We start from the raw sequence: 25,950 nt of genomic DNA, 5'->3' as shown, positions 1-25,950 counted from the left end.
GTCTGGATAATTCCCTGTATGGTTAAACATTCTTGAGTCTCCAAATAGAAACTTGGGAGCTATCACTTCCTTAACCACATTATCCACTCCATAGCAGCCTCTCTCCCCACCATCCCCCCTCTCTGCCACAGGCCCTCCATCACCCCAGGCCCTCTGCCCACCATCCCCCCTCTCTGCCACAGGCCCTCTGCCCACCATCACCCCAGGCCCTCTGACCACCATCACCCCAGGCCCTCCATCCCCCCTCTCTGCCACAGGCCCTCTGCCCACCATCCCCCCTCTCCGCCACAGGCTCTCTCCCACCACCCCACCCCCCTCCTCACCATCCCCCCTCTCTGCCACAGGCCCTCTGCACCCCCCCCCCCCCCCTCCCTCCACAGGCCCTCTGCCCACCATCCCCCCTCCCACCACAGGCCCTCTGCCCACCATCCCCCCCCCCCCCGCCACAGGTTCACCTGACTCCACAAAAGCTGCCTTAATAGGACAGTCTTTTAGGGAAAGTCTTGTCCCCCCTCAGATGACTAAAAGCAGTTTTAATTCTGCAAGTTATCTTCAAACTAAGCATACATGTACTGGGTTGTAACCATCTTTCACAATGCATAGGACCTTTATCAACATTTACATTTCAGTCATTAAGCAGACAACATAGAATCAGTGCATTCAACCAAGGAAGGTAAACCAACCAAAGTATAAAGACAGAAATAAGCAAGACACTAGAAAAGCGATACCATTGTATGATGTTTTATTAAAAAGTAAAGAAAACATACGTCAGCCTGGCTAACTCCTCCCCACAGGCAATGATGGATCAGAAGGTGTACCATTGGCAGTGATGGCTGGGGGAATAATATTTACCTCAAAATAACAAAAAAGAGAGAGAAAAAAAGGGGGAGATCTAAACTCCCATATCCTTTATTGGGAATTCTTTACATGTGAGCCCCACACCTGTCCAACCAATCCCGACCTCAGCTGAGACTATTAATATAAAAAAAAAAAGAGGTGTAAAATACTTTAGTTCCTCCAGAAAGAAAGCATTTACAACAGACGGGTATTCTACTGAGGGCAGTCACTTTTGCAGTCATTTAGATTTGCACTTCCATCTATATATTCAATGTAATTGAACGGCCAACAATGAAATCCCAATCATCCCAGATACAGTAGTTGAGAAGTACAAACAAAAACCTCAAAGCGCTTTTTAAAAACTACCCAAATTATAAGAACCAAAATTAAATCAGATCGTAGGATTGAGGATTCAATGACTAGGTTTTCCAACACAACGTACTGCATAGAACAGCACATAACTGCATATACAGAACAGGGTAGTCAAGAAATCTGCATTGTAGATCACTACCTAACCTGCGACCTGTACATAGATACCCCAACACCCCTTCTGAGAATTACTATAAGGATCTTAGCCACTTTCCAAGGTGTCAGTATGGTACACACACAGCATGGTCCACACTCTAGTGATAGTAGAATGTGCATGAGGTTGTTTAGGAAAGGGATACTAACAAGACAAGAGGTTCTCATGAGACCATGGCTTGCACTATGCTGGTTAAACATGCAGGAGTATAGTGCCACCTGGTGCTAATGAATGGAAACAGACAAAGGAATTTGAAGCATAGGCAATAACATGCTGCTGAAGAATGTGAACCTAACAACACGTCCCATGGTTCACGAACCCTCCTCCACACACAGATCGCCTACCCCGGACTAGACCCTAACCAGACCGTGTATGGGTGGCATGGCATAAAGATGACCGCTGACAAATCTTTGTGAAGGAGGAAGTGGTTACAGCTCACAAGTATTTCTCATACACTGCCTTCGAATCAAATTCAGCCAGATGTGCAACAAAAACACCGAACGTGAAAATCACATTTAAAATCAACAAGCACGTTTCCATGCATTTAGACCATGGTTATCCTTGTATGTGGTTTAAACACTGGTTTCAAATCATAAAAGCCTATAATGTTAAATGAGACAGTAGACATGTGAAAATAAAGGCAGGCATAGTTTTACAGGGAGAGAACTACAGGGCTGAGTTGAAGGAGAATCAACTACTCAACCTGAGGACATTATGGAGGTGAAAGGTTGGGTACCGCGGTGGACCAGGAATGAGAGACTGCAGATAAACATGTGTTTCTGCATCCAGAACAGAGCCATCTGGAGAAAGAGGGGACTAAAGCGTACTGTTGTTTTTGCAATAGGTCTTTTCATTGTCAATAACACTGGAAAATGAATTGCATATGTAAAAACCTGGATAATCTGGTTCAATGCTTAGGCAGAGTGATGGCTAGGCAGTGTGTGTGCGGTCTGAAGAAAGAATTTAGACGTATACGCCAAGGACTTTGGTGGCCTCACACGGCTGGGTTGCCCAAAGGCCAGTGTTAAGTCACGTCAAAAAATGCAAAACCAGAGAATGATGACTGTACATCGATTAGTTCTATCCTGGACAACGGTTACCAGCCCATCTCTCACAGCCCAAGACGCAACTTTAAACCTGGGAGGAGGGGGGGTCTCTAAGCTCTGACAAATCCTCTCTTCTTAAATGTAAATTTCTCGGTTTGAAAAATGTCAAATCGCATTACAAATATAAATCAGTTTCTTTTTTTACTAAAAAATATTAACAAAACCAAAAAAACTCCATCTGAGAAGTTGAGCCCCATTTCCTCAGAATTGGGAGGTGGGGTCTGCTTCATTTAGGGGCAGAAATTTCAAAAGACAAAACAGAAAAAGCACCCTGGACTTCATTATGAGCGTTTTTGCCGCTTGGAATGTCGGTGGCCGCCCCTGTTCTCGTCACTATCCCTGCAATCAGCCCCCTGCTGCAGAGTTCTCCGGTTGTCGCACTCATCGCCATCGCTCTCCTGCTCCCGGTAGTCCCTCCGGCAGGAAGAGGCCACTTCCCGCTTGCTCTTCCTCTTCGCGCTTCGCTCTTCCTCGCTCTCCTCCTCCTCTCTCCTCCTTTGCTCCACCACTGCTTTCCTGGGCCGACCCACCTTGCCTTTCCCATTCGGCATCTTCCGAACCTTCGGCGTCTCCTCTTCCTCATCCTCTGAGACCTGGGGGGTCCGACTGACTCTCTTGCGCTGGCGGCGGCGCAGGTAGCTGAGGCCGGGCAGCAGCTTGTGGAGCAGCTCGGTGAAGCTCTGCTCCGTCTTGGCCATGCAGGAGAGCACCGAGCTGCCCGGCTGGTTGTACTCCTCGGCGTTGGAGAACACCAGCTTGACGTCCTCCAGGAAGTCCTGGGCGTGCCGATACTGGCCCTCGCTGAACTTGGCCTGCATAGTCTGGAAGTCCATGGGGCTGGAGATGATGTCAAAGTAGTCCTCCGCCTCCTCTACTGACACCGGCTCTCTGGAGAGAGGACGGGGAGGTTAGGGGTCAGGTCTACCGTCTCAGATCTAGTTAGCTTGTTACCATTGCCATGGAATTCACATGGACACCTACATTGAAATTCAACTGTCTGATATCTATATAGTTAATGTATGTTGTTACATTGAGATAGGAGTATAAGTCCAAAGTTAGTTGTACCAGTCAAGCCATAGTTTAAACACTTTCAGGAGGCATTTCCCAGCTTCACAAATGTTTCACTGCATACCAGTCTAACAGACTAGTAGTGCATCAGTCTCACCTGAACGCCCAGCTGTAACGGAATTTGACCAGTTTCTGAAGGATCTCCTCGCACCTCTCCAGCTCCAGGGTCTGCCGACGTACACCTGTCTTTGATCTCTGATGCACCTGCAGCAAACCAAACACACCATAGTGTTGGGAAGGGGTCAAATTATCTGCATAGAAGCTGGCTTGCACCAGTGCGTCGGAGTCACCAGACCAAAGTCTTCATAACCATGAGCCATAGGGTGTGTTCTCACCAGCTCATCGAGGTCTGCAGGGCTGCTTTGGGCAGCCCTCTGTTTCCTGGGTTTACTGGGGGGAGAGTGCTTCTTAGATCCACCCTTACTGGATGCCTTCGATGCTTTAGAGTGCTTGGTCTTCTTCCTTGATCTCACTGGGAAGAAGAGTCTAGTTAAATACACACACACCATCAGATTTTTTTTTCAGTCAGCCACATTTGTTGTACCTGTATGAACTGTGAGAATAGGGATCAAGATATAAATCACAAGTTAAATGGTCAAACATAATTCAGATTTAAAAAAATAAATCTTTCAACAGACATCCTAAAAACAGATCTCCTCTGGTCTAATAGGCTCATCAACGAGCCCAACTTAGAGGGAGGGAGCTGTGCCTAGTCAAGAGACCTCAAAATGCACAAGGCCGTATCCTCTCAGTTTGGTTCGCAATGTTATTGCAGCACTATAACCACCCGTCTTCCAAACCCAGTTGTGTGTGTGGTTACCTTACGTGCATGCCTAAACTCAGAGGATCACTCTGCCACATACTGTCAAGCCAAGCCGGGGGTGAAAAGCCTGCCAGATCAAAAGGGGGTAGGGGACGACGACAACATTCAGACAATGAAGAGGGGAGAGAATGGGCTCAGAATACTGCACCACATTCCTGTCATTCCCATCTCTCTCTGCACACGTGAAATGGAAACGTGTCCATTGTTCGGGCTGTTCAGAGTTTTCCCTGGTCTGCTGGTCAGGATAGGAGACAATCTGGGCCCTGGTATTTATGTAAAACCACTGCTCCACAACAGGCCCTTCCCACCCAGTCTTAGACCCCTAGTCCAGTTTTTCACTTCAGAATGTATGGGCTTCTGTGTCAACTCTGCATTTACACCCAATTCAATAAATATACAGTGGGTGTCATGGCGAAGTATTTACCCTGCCTTGGATTTTTTCACATTTTGTTGAGTTACAAGGAGGGATTGAAATAGATGTAATTGTGAATTTGTCATTGATCTACATAAAATGCTCCGTAATGTCAAAGTGAAAATAATTCCACAAACGAATACAAATTAAATAATGAAAACAATAAACCCCTTTGTTTAGGCAAGCCCAAAATAGTTCAGGAGTAAAATGTGGCTTAACAAATCAAAGTTATATGGGCTCACTGTGTGAAATAATAGAGGTTGACAGGATTACTGAATGACCACCCCTTCCTCTATCCCTACCCCATACATACAGTGCCTTCAGAAAGTATTCATACCACTTGACTAATTCCATTGTGGAAGCTCTATTCCATTTATTTTTTATCCTGAAAAACGATTAAAAGCATACCCTTAACATGATGCAGCCACCAATATGCTTAAAAATATGAAGTGGTACTCAGTAATGTGTTGTATTTGCCACAAACATAACACATTGTACTCAGGACAAAAAGTTAATTGCTTTGACATTTTTTGCAGTATTACTTTAGTGTCTTGTTGCAAAAGGATGCATTTTTTTTTTTGAATATTTTTTATTTTCCCTCTCAATTAGGTTAGTATTGTTGAGTAACTACAATGTTGATCCATCCTCAGTTCTCTCCTCTCACAGCCATTTTAAAGCCTTTTAAAGTCACCTTTGATTGGCATGAGCAGATTCCTTCCACTCCGGCAACTGAGTTAGTAAGGACACCTGTATCTTTGTGGTAATTGTGTGTATTGATACAACATCCAAAGTGTAATTACTAACTTCACTACGCTCAAAAAGATATTCAATGTCTACTTTTGTTTTTACCCACCTACCAATAGGTGCCCTTCTTTGCGAGACATTGGAAAATCTACCTGTTCTTTGTGGTTAAAATTCACTGCTCGACTGGGAGACCTTACAGATAATTGTATGTGTGGGGTACAGAAATTAAGGTACTCATTCAAAAATCATGTTAAACACTTATTGCACACAGAGTGAGTCCATGCAACTTATTAACCACATTTTTACCCATGAACTTATTTAGGCTTGCCATAACAAAAGGGATGATTACATATTGACGCGAGTCATTTCAGCTTTTCATTTGTAAAAATGTCTAAAAACATCATTCCACTGACATAGGGTATTGTGTGTAGGCCACTGACAAATCTATATTTTATCAATTTTAAATTCAGGCTGTTACAACAAAATGTGGACGAAGTCAAGGAGTGTGAATCAAGTATTGAATTTCAAGCACAGATTCAATTACAAAGACCAGGGAGTTTTTCAGAAGCGTCAAAGATGGGCAGTTATTGGTAAGTAAATGGGTAACAATAACAAATCAGACATTGAATATCTCTTTAAGCATGGTCAAGTTAATAATTATGCTGTGGATGATGTATTAAACCACCCAGACACAAAGATATAGTCATCCTTCTGAACTGAAGGACAAGGAGGAAACTGCTCAGGCATGTCACCATGAGGCAGTAGGTGATGGGAGAAAACTGAAGATGGAACATTGTAGTGACTCCACAATAATGACCTACATCACAGAGTGAAAAGAACAACACAAATATACATAATACAAATGCATCCTTTTATCACAGCAAAGGAATACACTGTTTGGCCTAAATGAAAAGCCTCGTGTTTGGGACAAATCAAACACGTCACTGAGTAACTGCCTCCTTATTGTCAAGCATGGTGGTGGCTGCAACATGGTATGGGTATACTTGACATCCGCAAAGACTGGGGAGTTTTTCCAGATAAAAATAAATGGGATGGAGCTAAGACCAGGCAAAATCCTAGAGGAAAACCTTCTTCAGTCTGCTTTACACCAGACACTGGGAGAGAAATTCACCTTTCAGCAGGACAATAACCTATAACAAAGCCAAATCTACACCAGAGTTTCTTACCAAGAAGACAGAATGTTCTTTAGTGGCCAAGTCACAGTTTTTTTGGCAAGACTCCCACTAAAATGTAATAATACAATTTTATTTATTTTTTATTACCAAGGGGGTGAATACTTATTATAGGCACTGTAGCTAGGTTGGGAAAAACCCCTGCACATGTTGGCCACCCTGCTCTCGTTAGTACTGTTACATTGGGTTATGATAAGGCTCCTCACAAGGGTCAATAATACTCACAGCTGTGGCCCACGGCCTTGTAATCAGCATCCTCCTCGTCATCTTCATCAGAATCCTCCGATTTAGACTCCTCTTCTTCCTCTTCGTCCTCCTCTTCCTCAGTGTCCTCGTTGTAGTTTCTGGAACAACAAGTAGCCACCAGCATTCTATGTTAAAGAGAATTCATCCAATTGGTACCCAACAACCACCCAACCAGTACAACCGGCTTCTTTCTTTACACGCTGTAGGTTTGGAAGAACATCTGAAACTAGAAACAGAATTGTATGATTTTGGGGGGGCTCATCAGTGGAGTCAAAATAATAAAACAAGTATTTTCCAAGTGGCCTGTACAGTACCATCTTCAGATTGAAACGGCTTGCTTGTCGTGTATGGCGAGGAACAAGAAAGTTTAGACACAGCTAAGTCTTTAATCCTCCAGTGAAGTGATGTGTATTATTGTGTGACCCCCTACCTTCCACGGGAGCAGCGTCTTTGTACGGCAGGCTGGCAGGCGGGGCACAGCCACTCCCCCTGGGGGATGCGGTAGAGGGCGGGGCGCAGACAGAACAGGTGGAAGGCCTTGTTGCACTCGTCACACAGGATGAGCTTGTCATCCTCACCTGAAGACACGATGGAGATTATCATCACAAACAGACTCAGTAAAGAGTCATTAACTCAAGACAATGAAATGTGTATACATAAAGTCACTAAGACCAGCTAAAGTTATTCATATGAAATAAGGAGAAGCCTCTGTACGGAATGCGTGTGCAAAAGCTCCAACTGAGCAAACAAAAAAATACCCACGCTGTATCCCTCATAGCCCAGGACTCACACCTACAAGTTAGGACCAGAGGTGGTTACTGGTTAGAGGTGGAGGAACTATTTTGACAAGGACAGGTGTGACAAAGAAAATCTGAGTGGTACACAAAAAGGGCTAGGGAGTAGGGGATGATATGGGATTGGACCAAGAAGATGCCCTGAGACATTCTGGGTCATTTGGCTAGGGCTCAGCTTGCAATGAGACAGGTGGTCAAACCCACAGGGAGAAGGGGCCCAGAGTGACTTTTGTTTCACTCATTAGCTCACCCATTAGCTCTATCAAAACAAGCATTCATCATTATAATTTATAACCTATTTTAAATCAGTCTCATTTCCAAATATTTGCAGCTCAAGATAAGGCTACAAGTCATGGCTAACCTGAAATCACTGGGTAGGTTTCCACTACACCAACTCTGCTAATGTCAAATCAGCAACATGGATAGGAGGGAGTAGTGTATTTTTATACAGGGCCTTGAGTATTGTACTTCTACTTACAGTAATTGGTACTTATATTACATCAATACTTACAGGGCCTTATATTGTAGTATCCTACTGGTAGTTCACCTGTAGTGACACTACCCTGTCCCTGCTCTGGGCTCATCCCCCTGCCCTGCCTGGGACTGGAGCTAACTATGTCCCACAGAACAAGGACAGGAGGTATCAGCCCTCTCCCTGGAGAGAGTACAGGTTGTTATTGGAAGAGAGAATGTGTTCCAATAAGATAACTGGTTAAATAAAGGTAATATATGAACTAAAGCAAAGCTCAACACTTAGCTGATAACTTCTCTTCTGTCATTCAAAGACTCCATATATTAGTTAATCATGTCTTTCTGCCTGTTCGAGGTCTGACTCCAAGGCCAAAACGCGAAAAATATTGTCCTATATACATCGCTTTTGGATTTTTCTATGCTACCCGACTGTCTAACTTACATTTCGATGACTGTAGCAAGCTTCAGAGTAAAACACATTTCACTGTAGCTATCGGGTGTATGTGACAAAAATATATACAGAAAAATACTTATTTTCCACCATAATTTGCAAATAAATAAATTAAAAATCATACAATGTGATTTTCTGGATTTTTTCTTCTCATTTTGTCTGTCATAGTTGAAGTGTACCTATGATGAAAATTACAGGCCTCTCTCATCTTTTTAAGTGGGAGAACTTGCACAATTGGTGGCTGACTAAATACCTTTTGCCCCACTGTATATATATATATATATTTTTTTTTTTAAAGAGACTAAATCTAGGTCATTATTTTATTTATTTATTTTAACCCCTTTTTCGTGGTATCAAATTGGTAGTTAGTCTCCTCATCACTGCAACTCCCGTACGGACTCGGAGAGGTGAAGGTCGAGAGCCGTAAGTCCTCCGAAACACAACCCAACCAAGCCGCACTGCTTCTTGACACAATGCCCACTTAACTCGGAAGCCAGACGCACCAACGTGTCGGAGGAAACACCGTACACCTGGCGCCCGTCCCGCCACAGGAGTCACAAGGGCGCAGTGGCACAAGGATATCCCTGCCGGCCAAACCCTCCCCTAACCCGGAAAACGCTGGAACAATTGTGCGCCGCCCCATGGGTCTCCCGGTCGCGGCCCAGCTGCGACAGAGCCTGGACTCGAAACCAGAACCTCTAGCGTCACAGCTAGCACTGCGATGCAGTGTCTTAGATCACTACATGTGAGGCCCAGGTCATTATTTCTACAGTCTCCATTTACTTCTAGTAATTTCAATGTCGATTGTATTTCCCCTGAAATGTTTATTCATTTTTTACTCAAACCACCTCGCAGGCCGGATTGAAAATGGGCTTGTGGGCCTTGTTTGACACCGCTGCTTTAGTGGGTCGTTGTTTGGATGCAAGGTGATTTGTGAATCGCCAAGTCTTCACAGGACTTTGCTCAGGCAGATCATCTCCAACAGGCAGGAAATGACAGTCAAATGCTGTAGTGTAGACCAGGGTTTCCCAACCTCTGTCCCTGGGCCCACCCTGGGTGCCTGTTTAGGTTTTTGCCCTAACACTACACAGCTGATTCAAATAACCAACTCCTCATCAAGCTTAGATTATTTGAATCAGTTGTGTAGTGTTAGGACAAAAACCAAAACTTGCATCAAGGGGGACCCCAGGACCGTGTTTGGGAAACCTGGGTGTAGATGACTCAATACTGTGAAAAGTGTTCTTAACGAGACGTTGGTGCACGGTGCTCTACCGCCACCTATGAAAGCACTACATACTTCATATTTTTCTTTCTTCATCTGATTGACTTTAGTGTTCAAATTAGATCCACTTTTAGGATACTATCTTCAATTGTTTCTTACTAATTAGAATGCCGTTTTTCCATTGACACCATTTAAAATTCCCCCTTCAGTTTTCAGACCGCTCCAGGACACTGAGGATCACCCACCTTTCCTGCGGCACACCTTGCAGCGTGCGTTCTCCGCCGACATGTCCCACTTGATGCAGGCGTCCAGCATGCCCAGCAGCACGTGCATTCGGGAAAAGGTCTGAGCCTCGCGGATCGCCGTCTTCCACTTTTCTACTGCCGTCGCCACCTGCACAGCAGACAAATGACTATTATTGACTTTATTTATTTCATCTCTTTTATTGTATCGATTTTCACAGAACAAATTGTTTAAAATGAACTTTAAATAAACATTTATTTGATTTGAAAAGACAGTCCTCCTTAAGCTCAAATACAGCTTGGGGGTAGAAGCAGCCCTTTAAAACCAGATCAAGGAACAGATTACCCTGGCTTCAATCCTATCCTTAACCATTAGCAGGATGAAGAAACATCGGATTTTGGATTAGTCGTTAGGAATACCCCTTTTATATACAGATCACACTTTACCATACCATCCTCTTTATACCATATTTTACTTATACCCGAAAGAGGTAAGGGGTAAAAATAAAATAAAAACATGCTACATTACAACCCACCTCGAGACCTAGTCATGAAACCTGTATTTTCAGACCCTGCAACCACATGGGTCTGTGAGAAAAAATCTGTTTTACGCGGGTAAATTCAATAACAATATTGTTTAATACCTTCATAATATGAATTGCAAACAGGCCCCATGGTTTAACCCCCCCCCCCCGCCATACAAATTGCCAGTTACGCACTGATATGTATAAAAGGGGTTATACTTGCAAGAAAATAGTAAATAAGAGGCTGTTTGAAAGGGGGTTGCCTTGTTTTTAATGACAGGTAACATACCATGTTCTGTCTAAAATAGGTATTACTCACCCTGGCCTCCTCTGCCAGCTTCTTCTCCTCATCCACCTCCTCAGTCTTCCTGCTCTCCTCCCCTTCCTGCTTCTTCTTCTTCTTCTGCTTGGGGGCCATGAAGCCCTGCAGGAACTTCTTGATGACACAAGCCTGGAGAGTGATGACACACTCCCCAAAGTCCTTCAGGTTCTCCAGGTCACGCACCTGAACACACACAAAGAGAAAGAGGTCAGAGGGGAATGGTAAAGTTCAGAGGTCATATTTGCTGAATGTGCGAGGCACAAAGTCAAATACAGGTAAACGGGCATTGAGGAAGATCTTGAAAAGTTGGTTGAACAAAATAATGTGAATGGCCATTAGTGTTTCCTGACCAGATAAGTGATCAGGATAAAGTACTGATTCCAAACATGTCAATTGATTGTATGAATAAATAGTTACCTTCTTCTCAAACTCATCCATGCTGTCGTCCATGTAGCCCAGGCCTCCCTTCTGGAGGCGCGAGGCCACCTCGATGACGTCGCTGCGCATGTATTTGAGCAGCTCCTGGTGGCCGTCGCAGCTCCTCAGCCCCGGGTTCCCCTTGCGGGTTAGGTTGATAGAGTGGAGGATGTCCTGGTACCTGTCAGCATACAACACCCAGTCAGTCAGTCACACTAACTCACGCACATATACCTGTACCATGTGACCTAACCAGGAAAAACCCTGGGCTATTTGCAAAGAAATGTAAAGTGTGGAGTCGCTCACAAAGCAGTCATTGGTGAGTGAATTGGTGGAGGGAATGTAGAATGTAACACTCATGTCTCCTCACCTGACTTGCAGCTTGGTCTTCAGCTCGCTTTCTCTCACACCCTGTGCATGGAGGCTCTCCACCAGGTCATCGAGGTCCCGTGGAGCATCACACACAAACCTTCAACACAACACAAGCTAGGTGTTAACTAGGAGCTAACTCCAAAAAGTTCTGGGATACTGTAAAGTCCATGGAGAACAAGAGCACCTCCTCCCAGCTGCCCACTGCACTGAGGCTAGGTAACACGGTCACCACCGATAAATCCGTGATAATCGAAGACTTCAACAAGCATTTCTCAATGGCTGGCCATGCCTTCCTCCTGGCGACTCCAACCTTGGCCAACAGCCCCGCCCCCCCCGCTGCTACTCGCCCAAGCCTCCCCAGCTTCTCCTTTACCCAAATCCAGATAGCAGATGTTCTGAAAGAGCTGGAAAACCTGGACCCATACAAATCAGCTGGGCTTGACAATCTGGACCCCCTATTTCTGAAACTGTCCGCCGCCATTGTCGCACCCCCTATCACCAGCCTGTTCAACCTCTCCTTCGTATCATCTGAGATCCCCAAGGATTGGAAAGCTGCCGCGGTCATCCCCCTCTTCAAAGGGGGAGACACCCTGGACCCAAACTGTTACAGACCTATATCCATCCTGCCCTGCCTATCTAAGGTCCTCGAAAGCCAAGTCAACAAACAGATCACTGACCATCTCGAATCCCACCGTACCTTCTCCGCTGTGCAATCCGGTTTCCGAGCCGGTCATGGGTGCACCTCAGCCACGCTCAAGGTACTAAACGATATCATAACCGCCATCGATAAAAGACATTACTGTGCAGCCGTCTTCATCGACCTGGCCAAGGCTTTCGACTCTGTCAATCACCATATTCTTATCGGCAGACTCAGTAGCCTCGGTTTTTCTAATGACTGCCTTGCCTGGTTCACCAACTACTTTGCAGACAGAGTTCAGTGTGTCAAATCGGAGGGCATGTTGTCCGGTCCTCTGGCAGTCTCTATGGGGGTACCACAGGGTTCAATTCTCGGGCCGACTCTTTTCTCTGTATACATCAATGATGTTGCTCTTGCTGCGGGCGATTCCCTGATCCACCTCTACGCAGACGACACCATTCTATATACTTCCGGCCCTTCCTTGGACACTGTGCTATCTAACCTCCAAACGAGCTTCAATGCCATACAACACTCCTTCCGTGGCCTCCAACTGCTCTTAAACGCTAGTAAAACCAAATGCATGCTTTTCAACCGTTCGCTGCCTGCACCCGCACGCCCGACTAGCATCACCACCCTGGACGGTTCCGATCTAGAATATGTGGACATCTATAAGTACCTAGGTGTCTGGCTAGACTGCAAACTCTCCTTCCAGACTCATATCAAACATCTCCAATCCAAAATCAAAGCAAGAATCGGCTTTCTATTCCGCAACAAAGCCTCCTTCACTCACGCCGCCAAACTTACCCTGGTAAAACTGACTATCCTACCGATCCTCGACTTCGGCGATGTCATCTACAAAATAGCTTCCAATACTCTACTCAGCAAACTGGATGCAGTTTATCACAGTGCCATTCGTTTTGTTACTAAAGCACCTTATACGACCCACCACTGCGACCTGTATGCCCTAGTCGGCTGGCCCTCGCTACATGTTCGTCGTCAGACCCACTGGCTCCAGGTCATCTACAAGGCTATGCTAGGTAAAGTGCCGCCTTATCTCAGTTCACTGGTCACGATGGCTACACCCACCCGCAACACGCGCTCCAGCAGGTGTATCTCACTGATCATCCCTAAAGCCAAAACCTCATTTGGACGCCTTTCCTTCCAGTTCTCTGCTGCCTGCGACTGGAACGAATTGCAAAAATCTCTGAAGTTGGAGACTTTTATCTCCCTCAACAACTTTAAAAATCTGCTATCCGAGCAGCTAACCGATCGCTGCAGCTGTACATAGTCCATCTGTAAACTACCCACCCAATTTACCTACCTCACCCCCCATACTGCTTTTATTTATTTACTTTTCTGCTCTTTTGCACACCAGTATCTCTTCTTGCACATGATCATCTGATGATTTATCACTCGTGTTAATCTGCTAAATTGTAATTATTCGATTTATTGCCTACCTCATGCCTTTTGCACACATTGTATATAGATTCTCTTTTTTTTTTTCTACCATGTTATTGACTTGTTTATTGTTTACTCCATGTGTAACTCTGTGTTGTCTGTTCACACTGCTATGCTTTATCTTGGCCAGGTCGCAGTTGCAAATGAGAACTTGTTCTCAACTAGCCTACCTGGTTAAATAAAGGTGAAATAAAAAATAAATAAAAAAGGTGTAATCACATAGTATGTCCTTGAACAAATATAATCATCTGCTCTCTGGTGTAAGTACCGTCTCAACATTGTTATTGAAAGACAAAAATCTTTTTAGTTATCAAGTCAACCAATGACCATCTCTGCCAGTGAGTTTCTTACCAGAGGTTCTGTCCCTGGTTGGGAGTGGTGGTCTCTATGCAGACGGCGGCTGGCGCCCCCTGGTGGGCTCCCTCGCTCAGAGCACCATCTAGACTGCCACCGTCCTCAACATCTGCAGGACCAGCAACAGAATAGGGTCGTGTTCAGTAGGCACAAAACCAAACTTGACCAATAGGAATAGCTTATTTTTCTACAGTGTGCCCTAATGTATATGACCCAGGTTTAACACTGCAACTACTACAAGACCATCTACTACAACTAATAATATGACTCAATTATATTTAGGGGTTCACAGCAAAGCTGTGAAACATTGTTATTCTCTGAATTCAAATCATTTTTGGGGACATGGTTAAATAACTCAAAGCATAGATTGGTAACGTTTCTAAGCACACAAACTACAGGACCACGAGTAATTTAGTCAAAAAGAATGCCACTGATTGGCCTATAGGTGGCACTGTTATAAGTAGAGACTACACTTTGTATGTAAGCGTCTTTTACATGCTTGCCAAATTTGCCTCAAGGGCCCATAAACTCCGTCAGGATTGATTTTCCTCCACTTTTGAAATTTGGGGAAAGAAAATCAAATTAGGTACGTAGGCCTCTTAACGTCAGGGTTCATACACATTGACAAATATCCATGACCAACCGTTAGCGGCGTCTCTATATGTGCATGTAACAAAAGTATGTGTAATGTGGTATTGACACAGAGGCTACTGGGACATGAGGCACTAAACATAGTACAGCTTATGGTTTGCGAACTCTCATATGTGATGACAGTGTAATAACTCACCGTTAGTCTCCTCTTTGGTGGCCTCCTCGTCTTCAGGCTCGGCTGTAGCCTCTTCCAGGGTGAGGGTGTAGCTATAGTCAATGCTCTCGTGCACCCAGCCCTTCTCTATGTACAGGCCAGGCACCACATCAGAAAACAGCCAGTACCTAACACAGACACAAAGAGCTGGAATGTCACTACCGAAGGTAATATAAACCAACAGTGACATTAAATTAGTTTACATTTGACATAGTTGTTGATTTCTAATATATCCAATGTCTTGGGACCGTTGAGGATGCATGCACTAAACCATATAAGTGATGTGCATGTATCAAGAGTACACTGTAAATGAAACACCTGAACCTGTTGTTCAGGTTTTGAAGTTGAAGTGTGCGTGCGTGCTGACCTGTTATGGTTTCGATCAGTTCCCAGTGGGATTCTCCTCAGCACCCGTTTGGCTTTGGCGATGCCGTCCTGGAAGGCCCTCTCTGCTGCAGCCTTCTGCTTGCGGACACGTTCCTCCTCCGCCTCCTTCTCCATGCGCTCTGAGGGGAGAGAAACAGCATTATTTGAGCCGGTGACAAAAAAAATACGTTTTGTTTTAAATAGGCACGTAACAGAGCATTCCCATTGCATAAATCACCTATGCAACCACGGACTCAGCATTGTTTGGCTCAAATTCAACCATAGTCATCTCATCTTTTCTAATTGTCCTCCACGACAAAAATCGGGGAGGACTTTGGATCTGTCTCCGTCTGTTAGTACGTTAGTCACACGCGACGTCAGACCATATTCGCCCCATTTTGATGAAACTTGTGTGAATGATGAGTCTTATCATAGAGATCTGGCATTTACAAAATTACACTGATTGGTCAGATGTTGGCGCTGTAACAAGAGATAGAAAATGATAACGTTGAAAGGTCAAGCCCCTCACCCTGTTTGACTTACACAAGGAACATAATTGCCTCAGGCACTCATAAGATCTGTCATGGTGGAAATTCCGCCATTTTGAATTTGCAAAAAACACTTCAACGCTATTTTTCTGGCACCAACTGATCTACACGAAACTTGATGTGGCATCTATGGACAAAGGTCTCTCCGCAGTATTTTCAAGACTAATGACCAATAAACGTTCATGTTGTCTGATACAAATGCATATAAATCAGTCAAAGGACATTCATATTGTAACAACATTTGGTACACATGTTGCAAACACTGTCAAGACATAACATATGCAAGAACATTCATATCGACCACATGTTGGCGATATAAGAGACACGTTTAGCTCTCTTAAACTGTTTGACTCCGAGTGATGATATTTGGCACACATGCTCAGGGATAGGAGTCTAGCTAACCCACGAGATCTCAAACACCAACGGCCCGATTTTGACTAAACATGAGAGAATGATGCGTCTTGCCATAGCGATCTGGCATTTACAAAATTACACTGATTGGCTCATGGGAAGCGCTGCATCATTCATGGGGGACGATATGTTTGCTGTTTACATGTTTCATATTTTTCTATAACTAGTGATAGGAGTATTCCCTTACCACGTGACCTGAACAGGAAAAATGGCCCAGTCTAATGACCTACAATACTCCCAGCTGTCCTTACCCTTGTTCTGTTTGTCCTGCTCCTCCTTTTCCTTCTTGGCCTGGATGGACATCAGTCTCCTACTCTTCACCGTACTGATCATGTCTTCCGACTCCGTGACCACCGGCTCCACGGCCACCGGCTCTGCTTTCACCTTCTTCACCTCTTTCTTAGCGCTACCCTCTTTCTTTTTCTCCACCTTGGCGGTGGCTGATGGCGTGTCGCCGGCGGTGGCTGATGGGGTGTCGCTACTGGCAGCCTCCTCGCCTTTGACCTCGGCTTGTTCCTTACGCCGCTGCTTCTCAGCCCGCTTGCGGTCGTTGACCTCCTTGAGTGAGGCCAACCTCTCCTTCCACAGCTCGGCCGAGCGCTGCTGCATGGAGTCCACGTGGTCCTCCACCGAGTAGGTCATTAGGATGCGGTGACACAGTGCTACCAGCAGGCTGGCCTTCTCCGTCGACGTCAGCTCAAACACCTCCACCGCCTCCAGCTGCTCGAGGAACTCGCCGCTTACCACCTGGTCGAATCCCCCTAGGGGCCCCCAGTCATCCCCCCCAGAGCCCTGGCCAGAGTCATCACCGTGGGCGTCACACGGCCGCAGGCACAGGCGCACAAGCTCCGAGACAGAGTGGAGAGTGAGGGGGATCTCCGACAGGGGCATGTCGAGCTCGCTGTAGCCCTCAGCTAGCTCATCCTGCAGCAGGGTCTGCAGCAGCACCACCAGCACACGGTTCAGGTATAGGAAACCTGCTTCCTCCCCAGCCAGAGCCTCCATCAGGGCCACTGCCGTCACCGGGTACTGGTCATCGGGCATCAGCAGGCCCGCGTAGCAGTTGAGGAAGTCCGCTACCATGGCCACGTCTCCAAACAGGGAGTTGGGCAGGCCCTCTGGCATGTCAACCAGCTTGAAGACAGGAAGTGCCTTGCCGCCCTCAATCTCCAGGTCCTCATAGCGGCGCTGCTGCTCACGGCGCACCTGCAGCTCCTTCTCCCGCCGCTCCTTGGTCTTCTCCCGGAGTTTCTCCCTGATCTCCTCACGCCTCTTCCTCATCACGTCCTGCTTCTCCTCCTCACTCATGGCCGCCCATTTCTTCTTCTGCTCCAGCAGCTCCCAGCGCTTCAGGACCAGGTCTTGGAGCTCCTCTGGCAGCCGGCCCCGGTCCTCAGACGAGAGGGCCTTGGCTGCCTTGGATATGAGACAGGACATGGCATTCCTCTTGTCCTCCTTGCCCTTGTGCTCCTTGTAGTAGCGCAGCAGGTGCAGGGCCATGGGGTGCAGGGGCTTGCCCAGTTTGGGGGTCCCTGGGCCAGTGCTCCGGGCTCTCTTCTTGGGGCTTCCAGCAGAGAGAGGGTTCTTGGCCAAGTCCAACAGGGTCATCTGCTTCATCTTGGGCTTCTTGGCGCCTCCACCTTTTTCATCCTTTTTGGAGGACATCTTCTGACCGCTCTTGCCGGGGGTCTTTTTGCCAGCAGCAGATTTCTTATCTCTGGGTTTTTTGCTGGATTTTGGAGAGGAGAGGACAGAGGCCCCACCATCTCTTTTCTTGGGGGTTCCAGAATTCTTTACCTTCAGAGGCGAGCCATTCATTGTCATCTACAATATAAATGGATGCATTATTGATTCAATTCAATGCAACAGACTAAATCTGCAAATTCTATTGAACATTTAAATTCTCAATGGTCAAATAAGGAAAACAAACCTTGTGTTTATCTACCAACAGTCATTCCACGTGAACTAAGATTCTTTATAAAACCACTAAGCCAGCTAAAAATATCTGCAAATCAGGTTACATCAGCATGTATAAAATTTGACAAACCTGCATGTGGCCCCAGATTGTGGGGCTCAGGGGCATGCCAAGAGAATCAGTTTTCTCGTTCCCTGAATTCCCTCCTCCCGGGGTGTTCGAGGTCTTCAGCTTCTTACTGGGTTTGCCCTCCGTTGAGCTCAGGCTCCTGCGCTTGGTTGAGACTGGATTCTCTGCGAAAAACTAGAAGGCAAAAAAAACTATTAGTCACATAATTAAAAACAAAATGTTACATAAAAACATACATACAATGCCTTCAGAAAGTATTCACACCGCTTGACGTAAGTCGCATGGACTCACTGTGTGCAATAATGGTGTTGATGATATCTTTTAATGACCACCTCATCCCTATACCCAACACATTCAGATAATTATAAGATCCCTCAGTCGAGCAGTGAATTTCAAACAGATTAAACCACAAAGACCAGGGAGTTTTTCAAAATCCTCACAAAGAAGGGCACCTATTGGTAGATGGGTAAAAGAAAAAGCAGACAATGAATACCCCTTTGAGCATGGTGAAGTTATTAAATCACACTTTGGATGGTGTATCAATATGTCCAGTCACTACAAAGATACAGGCATCTTTCCAAACTCAGTTGCCGAAGAGGAAGGAAACCAGTCAGGGATTTCACCATAAGCCCAAACAATGGGGACTTTAAAACAGTTACAGAGTTGAATGGCTGTGATGGGAGAAAACTGAGGATGGATCAAGAACATTGTAGTTACTCCACAATACTAACCTAATTGACAGAGTGAAAAGGAAGCCTGTGCAAAATACAAATATTCCAAAACATGCATCCTGTTTGCAACAAGGCACTGAAGTAATATAGCAAAAAATGTGGCAAACCAATCCACTTTTTCTCCTGAATCCAAAGTGTTCTGTTTAGAGCAAATCCAACAACACATTACTGAGTACCACTCTCCATATTTTCAAGCATAGTAGAGGCTGCATCATGTTGTGTATGCTTTAAATAAATAAAAAATAAATAAAAAAAGACAGAATAGACCTAAGCACAAGCAAAATTCTAGAGGAAAATCTGGTTCAGTCTGCTTTCCACCAGACACTGGGAGATGAATTCACCTTTCAGGAGGACAATCACCTAAGGCCAAATCTATACTGGAGTTGCTTACCACGAAGACAGGGAATGTTCCTGAGTGGCCGAGTTAGTTTTGACTTAATCTACTAAAAATCTATGGCAAGACCTGGAAATAGTTGTATAGCAATGATCAACAACCAATTTGACAGCGCTTGAAGATATTATATTAGAATGCAAATGTTGCACAATCCAGGTGTGAAATAGTTTTATAGACTTACCCAGAAAGACTCACAGCTGTAATCGCTGCCAAAGGTGCTTCTACAAAGTATTGACTCAGGGGTGTGAATAGTAATTTAAATGAGATATACATTTCTGTATTTCATTTTCAATAAATTAGCAACATTTTGAAAAAACATGTTTTCACTGTCATTATGGGGTATTGTGTGTAGACAGATGAGATTTGTATTATTATTTTGAATTCAGGCTGTAAGAACAAAATTTGGAATAATTCAAGGGGTATGAATACTTTCTGAAAGGCAATATATTTTTCAGTTTTGTCTTACTGTTGTATTCTATCACATAATCCAGAGCTCCTACATCAACAGGAGTATATGTGGAGGTTGTTGGACAAACAAACAAAAAGTACAAAACACCATATAAATCCAGGTTTACCTTGTGTGGATCCAGGAGGAAGTCGCTGAATTTGCTGGGCAGGTTGAACTTCTTCACCAGTTCATCCTCCACCACCCAGGGGGCCGTCTCTCCCATCCCAAGCCGGAGTGCATAGTGGCGGATGAAGTAGCGCATGATCTCCTTGGTTGGAGGGCGCTCAGTCCGGAAGAGGCTGTCCACTGGGACATCACTGATGACCTGTTGGTGTAGGGTTTAAACATTTATATAAATTACATAACAGACGCCAGTGTTGTGTTCATTAGAGTATGCAATGGAAAATGTTTTAAATCAATTTGGTAACGAAAAACAAAAGTGTGTCTCTTATTCAACAAGTTCAGGCAGCCTCTGTCTGTTTAAATCCATTTTGTTCCATTTTGTAACCAATGAACACGACCCAGTTACATAAAACGTGCACTTGATGGTCGGAGGTGAACAATAGACATTTTAAAACTGTGGAGAGGACACCAACCTTGTCCTCGCTGATCAGCTTCACGTCGTACTTGTGTGGCAGGAACTTTGGCATCACCCATCTCTTCTTCTCCTCCTTCATAGCGGTGGGAGTTTTCCTGGGGGAGCGCCGTGCTCGATCACCTAATGGCAAACAAGCACACAGTATACTTTAACACATGTCAACAGATCAGGCCTGTGTGGATCCTATGCTATTTTTACATGTACATTTGAATAAAAAAAGAATAATCCAGGTTTGTCCAATAGACATCAAATCTCTTTAATATGTGAAAACAGCTGTCTCTGAACTAGCCCACATGTCTTAAAGCTCCATGTGCTGTGTTGTAGGGATGTGACATAAATAAATCATGGGTGTCAAACTCATTCCATGGCGGGCCTAATGCAGGGGTGGGCAAACTTTTTGGCTCGAGGGCCACGTCGGGATTTTGAAATTCAACTGAGGGACGTATTTTTTAGAGGACCAATTGTTGGTTAAAATCAATTTGAGGGGACCTCCCGAGTGGCGCAGTGGTCTAAGGCACTGCATCACAGTGCTTGAGGAGTCACTACAGACCCGGGTTTGATTCCAGACTGTGTCACAGCTGGCCGTGACTGGGAGACCCATGAGGCAGCTCAATTGCCCAGCGTTGTCTGGGTTAGGAGAGTGTTTGGCAGGCCGAGATTTCCTTATCCCATCGCGCTCTATCGACTCCTGTGGCTGGCTGGGCACCTGTACGCTGACACGGTCTCCAGGTGAACGGTGTTTCCTCCGACACGTTGGGGCAGCTGGCTTCTGGGTTAAGAGGGCATTGTGTCAAGAAGCAGTGCGGCTTGGCTGGGTCGTGTTTCGGAGGACGCACAGCTCTTGACCTTCGCCTCTCCCGAGTCCGTACGGGAGTTGCAGTGATGGGACAAGACTAACTACCAATTGGATACCACCAGAAAAAAAAAAGGTCCGTACTTTGCAGAGAAGTACGGCCAACGCTCTTAGTTGTTGCATAAGTTGACCAACTATGTTGTTTCCTTTCTGCATTCACTTCATATCGCCGAGTCTACCGTAAAAATTTTTTCCCCAAGCCTTTATAGCCTATCGTCTAGTTAAGGCTATAACACAGAAAAAAATATGTTTTTTGATAAGTGTACCGTCATAAAAATGTTGTAGGGACATTGTTTAAGCTGTTTGGGATTTGTCTTAACGTTAAGGCTCCCAATTTCATTTAAACATTTACACCCCTACTATGTTGTGGATTTTGGTGCAGGTTACCCAAAATCGAATAGTATAATTTGTTAGCACAACATGACCCAAACGTGTTGTACTCACTGAGGCTCTCTCTTCTGCTTTCCCTGGTCTCCCTGGGGATCTCCTCTCTGTTCAGCTGTTGTTCCTTCTTCTGGTTCTCCTGGCTGGCATTCTCCTTGTCGCTGGAAGGAGAGTCGCAGGCTCCCTCTAGCTTCTTCTCCGACGTCTCCCCCTCAGCGTTCCCTTCAAGGGGATGTATCTTCACGACCTTAACCCGCAAACTCTTTTCCTTCCCCACCTAAAGACCCCAAAAGGAATTGGGGAAGGGGGGTAAAAGGTTTTTCAGATCAATTACGTGCAAAAAAAGTGTAAAATTGGGCGCTTTTTATTTTATTTATCAACATATTTTACATTAAAAGTATTTCTTCCACCTTCATTGACTACTATCTCACCACATGAAAACAAACATTCACAGCATTCAACCAAAATATAAATAACCTCACCAGAAAGTCACACTCTTCGTCTACGGCGTACTTGGTGAGGATCTCCACCCAGGCCTGGTCCACCAGCTTGTCCAGGGAGACCGTGTTGTGATGAACCATCTCCAGGACGGGCTTCTCAAACCATAGTGGGTATTCCTCCTGAAGCCTGGAGATAAAACACTCATGTAAAACATCACATTTATCTAACACTCAATTGAAAATGGCAGCAATAAACCCAAATCAGTTAGCATAAGAAGTCTGTTTATTGGTGCACATTCACGCAATTAATTTTGACAGATGGTGGCTTTGTATGGCTATTGCTATTTGCACTGTTCGAGTCACCTGCAAATGCTTTCCGTAATTCATAAACATGCACGCAGCAGTCCGAGCCGAGGAATGAATACAAATGGTAACACCTCAATGAAACGGAATGCTGGGACCACCAATGCCTATCCTATCTGTACACAGTGTGCACAACCACTTCTCCAGCAGGGGAAGCAAATTCAAACCCAGACTTCCCTGCATAGTATAAATAGACATCTTTAAATACGGTTGCTGATCCTGCATGGCTTGCGCCGAGGGTGCTGGTGGAGCACAGCCTGGCTGTGGCACTGCGCTGAGGTCACTCGTGTACACACGGAACTCAACTTTCACTCCCTCCCACAGTGCAGCACTCAATGCCACAGCAGCCAACCTGGACACACTGTCCTGAAACTTATCAAACGAGAGAACCTAGACCTTGTCTAAAAACATTCCCTAATCCAATCCCTTCAGATGGACACAAGTGCCTAGGGGGCGTGAAGTGCTAAGGGTTGTTTCTGGACCAGGCCATACACTTATTTTGCACCCTCTTTTCATTAAATAAAATGAAGGCATTCTCCCCATCATTGGATTCAAGGATGACTCAATCCATACGTCCTGCAAATAGAAAGGAAGGAGTCGCACGGGGAAGGTCCAATAACACAGCTGTGAATCATGTGACCTTCAACGGGAGACAGTGAGCAGTGTGTGCTACAGATCTTATTAGCCTCTGTATGTAATGACAATATATATTTATTTTGAGACAGAGTATTTCTGTTGTAATGTCACTCAAGCTAGACGTGCTTGTTACTCACAGTTCAGTGACTTCTTGCTCCTCCTCCCAGGCCTCCTTGTGTGTGAGCTGGTTGCTGCCGGTACTCTTGCATGTCCAGATGCGTTCGGCGTACCTCTGCAGGCGCGCCTCATACTCTCTGTAGCCATTTCATCAGGATAACAACATATATTCCCTTCAAATTATCATAGTATGAGTACTAGGATAGATGATAGGAACATCCGCTTAGTCACTTGACCCAGTTAGCAGCAATTGATCTCAATAATTAAAAGTCTGAGTGTGAGGGACCTCCCACACTATGCATATATTCGGGATCCTTTCATAACAGAGCCAAAGTGCAGGGTAATAACCAGAAACACTGTGCTCCAGCTGAAACAAAATCTAACAGTATTCCTGTCTGTAGAGGCTAAGCAATGTGTTAAGTCATGTCCCGATATCATTATGACTTTGGCATCTATAACCCCAATGGCTATAGGCTAGCTAGATGTTAAGCCGTACAAACTTCACCCATTATATTACACTTACTGACAAAATGCAGAGCACAAAGTTTTGGGTTGATGATGTTGTACACTGAGATAGTAGTATTAGGGTTTGCTTACAGGTGGCTCAATTTGCTTCTTATCAAATAAGGTCATTGTACCGTACCTTTAGACTAGAGAGACAAAAAGTGGTGATGATGGCCTAGTGAGTTATGCAGCCTCCAGGAGCAATACATTATCTCGAACTCACGTGGGGCACCAAAATACTTCTGTAACTATTGGTAGTAGGGCTAGGGGACCTCAAAACAATGCATTGAACTGCATTGTTACTACACAGTTGAGCAACCTGAACGATAACGTTACATGTTTAATCGGGCATGCGGGCATGCCAGGCAGCCTGCACCGGCTACACTTGATTGGAAAGTGGTTCATGGCACAAACACGTGTGCTTTTTCTTACATGTCATAACAACCGGTGTATTTCCAACAAGTCAAACTTGCCAATTTTATCTGCATGTCAAATCAGACCGATTTGATCATGAGCTAGTGTCAGAACCGACGTGATGTAATCTGTGACGTTTTCTGTCTGTAGTTAGCTGCTTGCTCGTCCGTCTACTCTGTAAAGTTAGCTAGCTATGCTAACAAACGCGCCACAACAAACTTAAACAAATCTTGCGAATTACCCAAACCAGTTAGGCATAAATCAGCTCGATAGATAGCTGGATAGTACTATTCTCAAATAAAAGTAGTAGTAGTTAACTTAGCTACTGTTTGTCTAGTTAGCTAGTTTTAAAAAGAGAGCACAACTTCGGCTACGAAATAACACGGTGTGCTCATATTACGACAAAGACAGGGACAACAGTCCCAAAAGAAGCATAACAAATTCAACATAGCTACAGTATTTAGTTATTAAACATCAGAAGGTGAATAACATGTTAAAACACTGACAAAACGCGAAGTCCCAATTAGTGTGCATAATGGTTGTGCTTTGATAGTCAGCTAGCTGGCGAACTGAGTCGGCTTTGCCATATTGTGAAAGGATACTCTTTGTTCCTGAAGGCCTCCTTGGTGTGTTCGATGATATAGACCTCCTCCTCTGGGCCTGGCGGCTCGGCTAGCGGCTTAATCAGCGGGTAGGGTTTCCGGCCCAGCAGTGGTGCCATCCTGAGTACGAAACGGCAGCGATGACGTCTTAAAAAATAAAACTCCTAGTACAAAACTACGCAAAATATGACAATATGGCCTTAGCATGTAGTCAAGTATCCCAAAATATTCCAGGAGCATTCAACGTGTAGCAAGCTAGCTAGCTATTCGGCTAAATCCTCGCTGCAAAACAATAACACAGCACTTCTTGTTAGCAGTCAAATCGCATCCTTGTTCTGTTCGCCGGTAGTTGTGTCATTGTTTATCATGACGAACTAGTCAAAAACAGCTGTTTAAAAGTGTGAACTGATAAAGGACTCTTCGGGTAGGCTATACGGATAAACCTATGCTAGCTAGTCCTAAAGGAGGATGGAGAGGCGAGCTGACAGGATTCTCGAACTCGCGGCAACAGCGGAGGTTCCCGTCAGGGGATCTGGCGCGCTCTCTACACTCCGTTCTCCAAAGACTAGGCCTCTTCTAATGGAGCGACTTTTTTTTTGACTCGCAGTTTCCGTCCTTGAAAGTTGAAGTTGTTACAATAATAGTAAAGGGTTGTAACAACTTAATAGAAATATGCAAGAGGTTAACACCTGGGTTGAAAAAATGGCGGGAGTTCCCGCCCGGCAAAATTCTGCACAACCCCAAAACTCAGTTTCCCCGGCAGCAAACAGCGTCGTATAGATTTATCCCGCCCCTCTCGCTTTCGATTGGTCTCACAAAGAGCGATCCTATTGGCGTGTTCTAGAATGTGTTTGCATATTTCCGTAACTCACTTCGCCCTTGCACTCCTTCTAAACAACGCCATTTTTTAAATAAACTTTGGCAAAGGGTCAAATCTACTAAACCTAGTCCACTCTGTTCGTAACATATTTTAGTTTTGAGCACAGAAAACTGTATTGAGATTAAATGTTTCTTCGGTGAGAAAATTAGCATAATTTCGGCCAAAATCCATCTTGCTCCATCTTCTCCACCTGCCG

General features: G+C 45.0%; 1 protein-coding gene across 1 annotated transcript; it reads right to left on the bottom strand.

Moving 5' to 3' along the window:
• Positions 1–725: 725 nt before the first annotated feature.
• On the bottom strand, positions 726–25,950 carry LOC139548541 (tyrosine-protein kinase BAZ1B-like). The gene is made up of 20 exons (XM_071358244.1): positions 24,875–25,950; positions 23,375–23,491; positions 22,281–22,425; positions 21,859–22,075; positions 20,560–20,681; positions 20,091–20,288; positions 18,394–18,564; positions 16,598–18,170; positions 15,389–15,527; positions 15,004–15,149; positions 14,214–14,325; positions 11,766–11,864; positions 11,396–11,576; positions 10,976–11,161; positions 10,136–10,283; positions 7,383–7,530; positions 6,932–7,050; positions 3,870–4,006; positions 3,632–3,738; positions 726–3,354 (listed from the first exon to the last, which is right to left on the bottom strand). Exons 1-20 carry the CDS (start codon positions 24,991–24,993, stop codon positions 2,748–2,750), a joined length of 4,791 nt encoding a protein of 1,596 aa, XP_071214345.1. The 5' UTR covers positions 24,994–25,950; the 3' UTR covers positions 726–2,747.

This window comes from Salvelinus alpinus, chromosome 21 (assembly GCF_045679555.1).
Source record: "Salvelinus alpinus chromosome 21, SLU_Salpinus.1, whole genome shotgun sequence".
NCBI lineage: Eukaryota > Metazoa > Chordata > Actinopteri > Salmoniformes > Salmonidae > Salvelinus > Salvelinus alpinus.
The sequence above is the reverse complement of the archived record's forward strand: the minus strand, read 5'-3'. Positions and strand labels throughout refer to the sequence as shown.

Coding starts and splice junctions, on each gene's coding strand:
- LOC139548541 (XM_071358244.1), bottom strand. CDS start 24,993: ATGGCACCACTGCTGGGCCGGAAACCCTACCCGCTGATTAAGCCGCTA. Junction 20,289..20,559: donor AGCTGATCAGCGAGGACAAG/GTTGGTGTCCTC, acceptor CTACACCAACAG/GTCATCAGTGATGTCCCAGT. Junction 3,355..3,631: donor CGTTACAGCTGGGCGTTCAG/GTGAGACTGATG, acceptor TCCTCTCTCCAG/AGAGCCGGTGTCAGTAGAGG.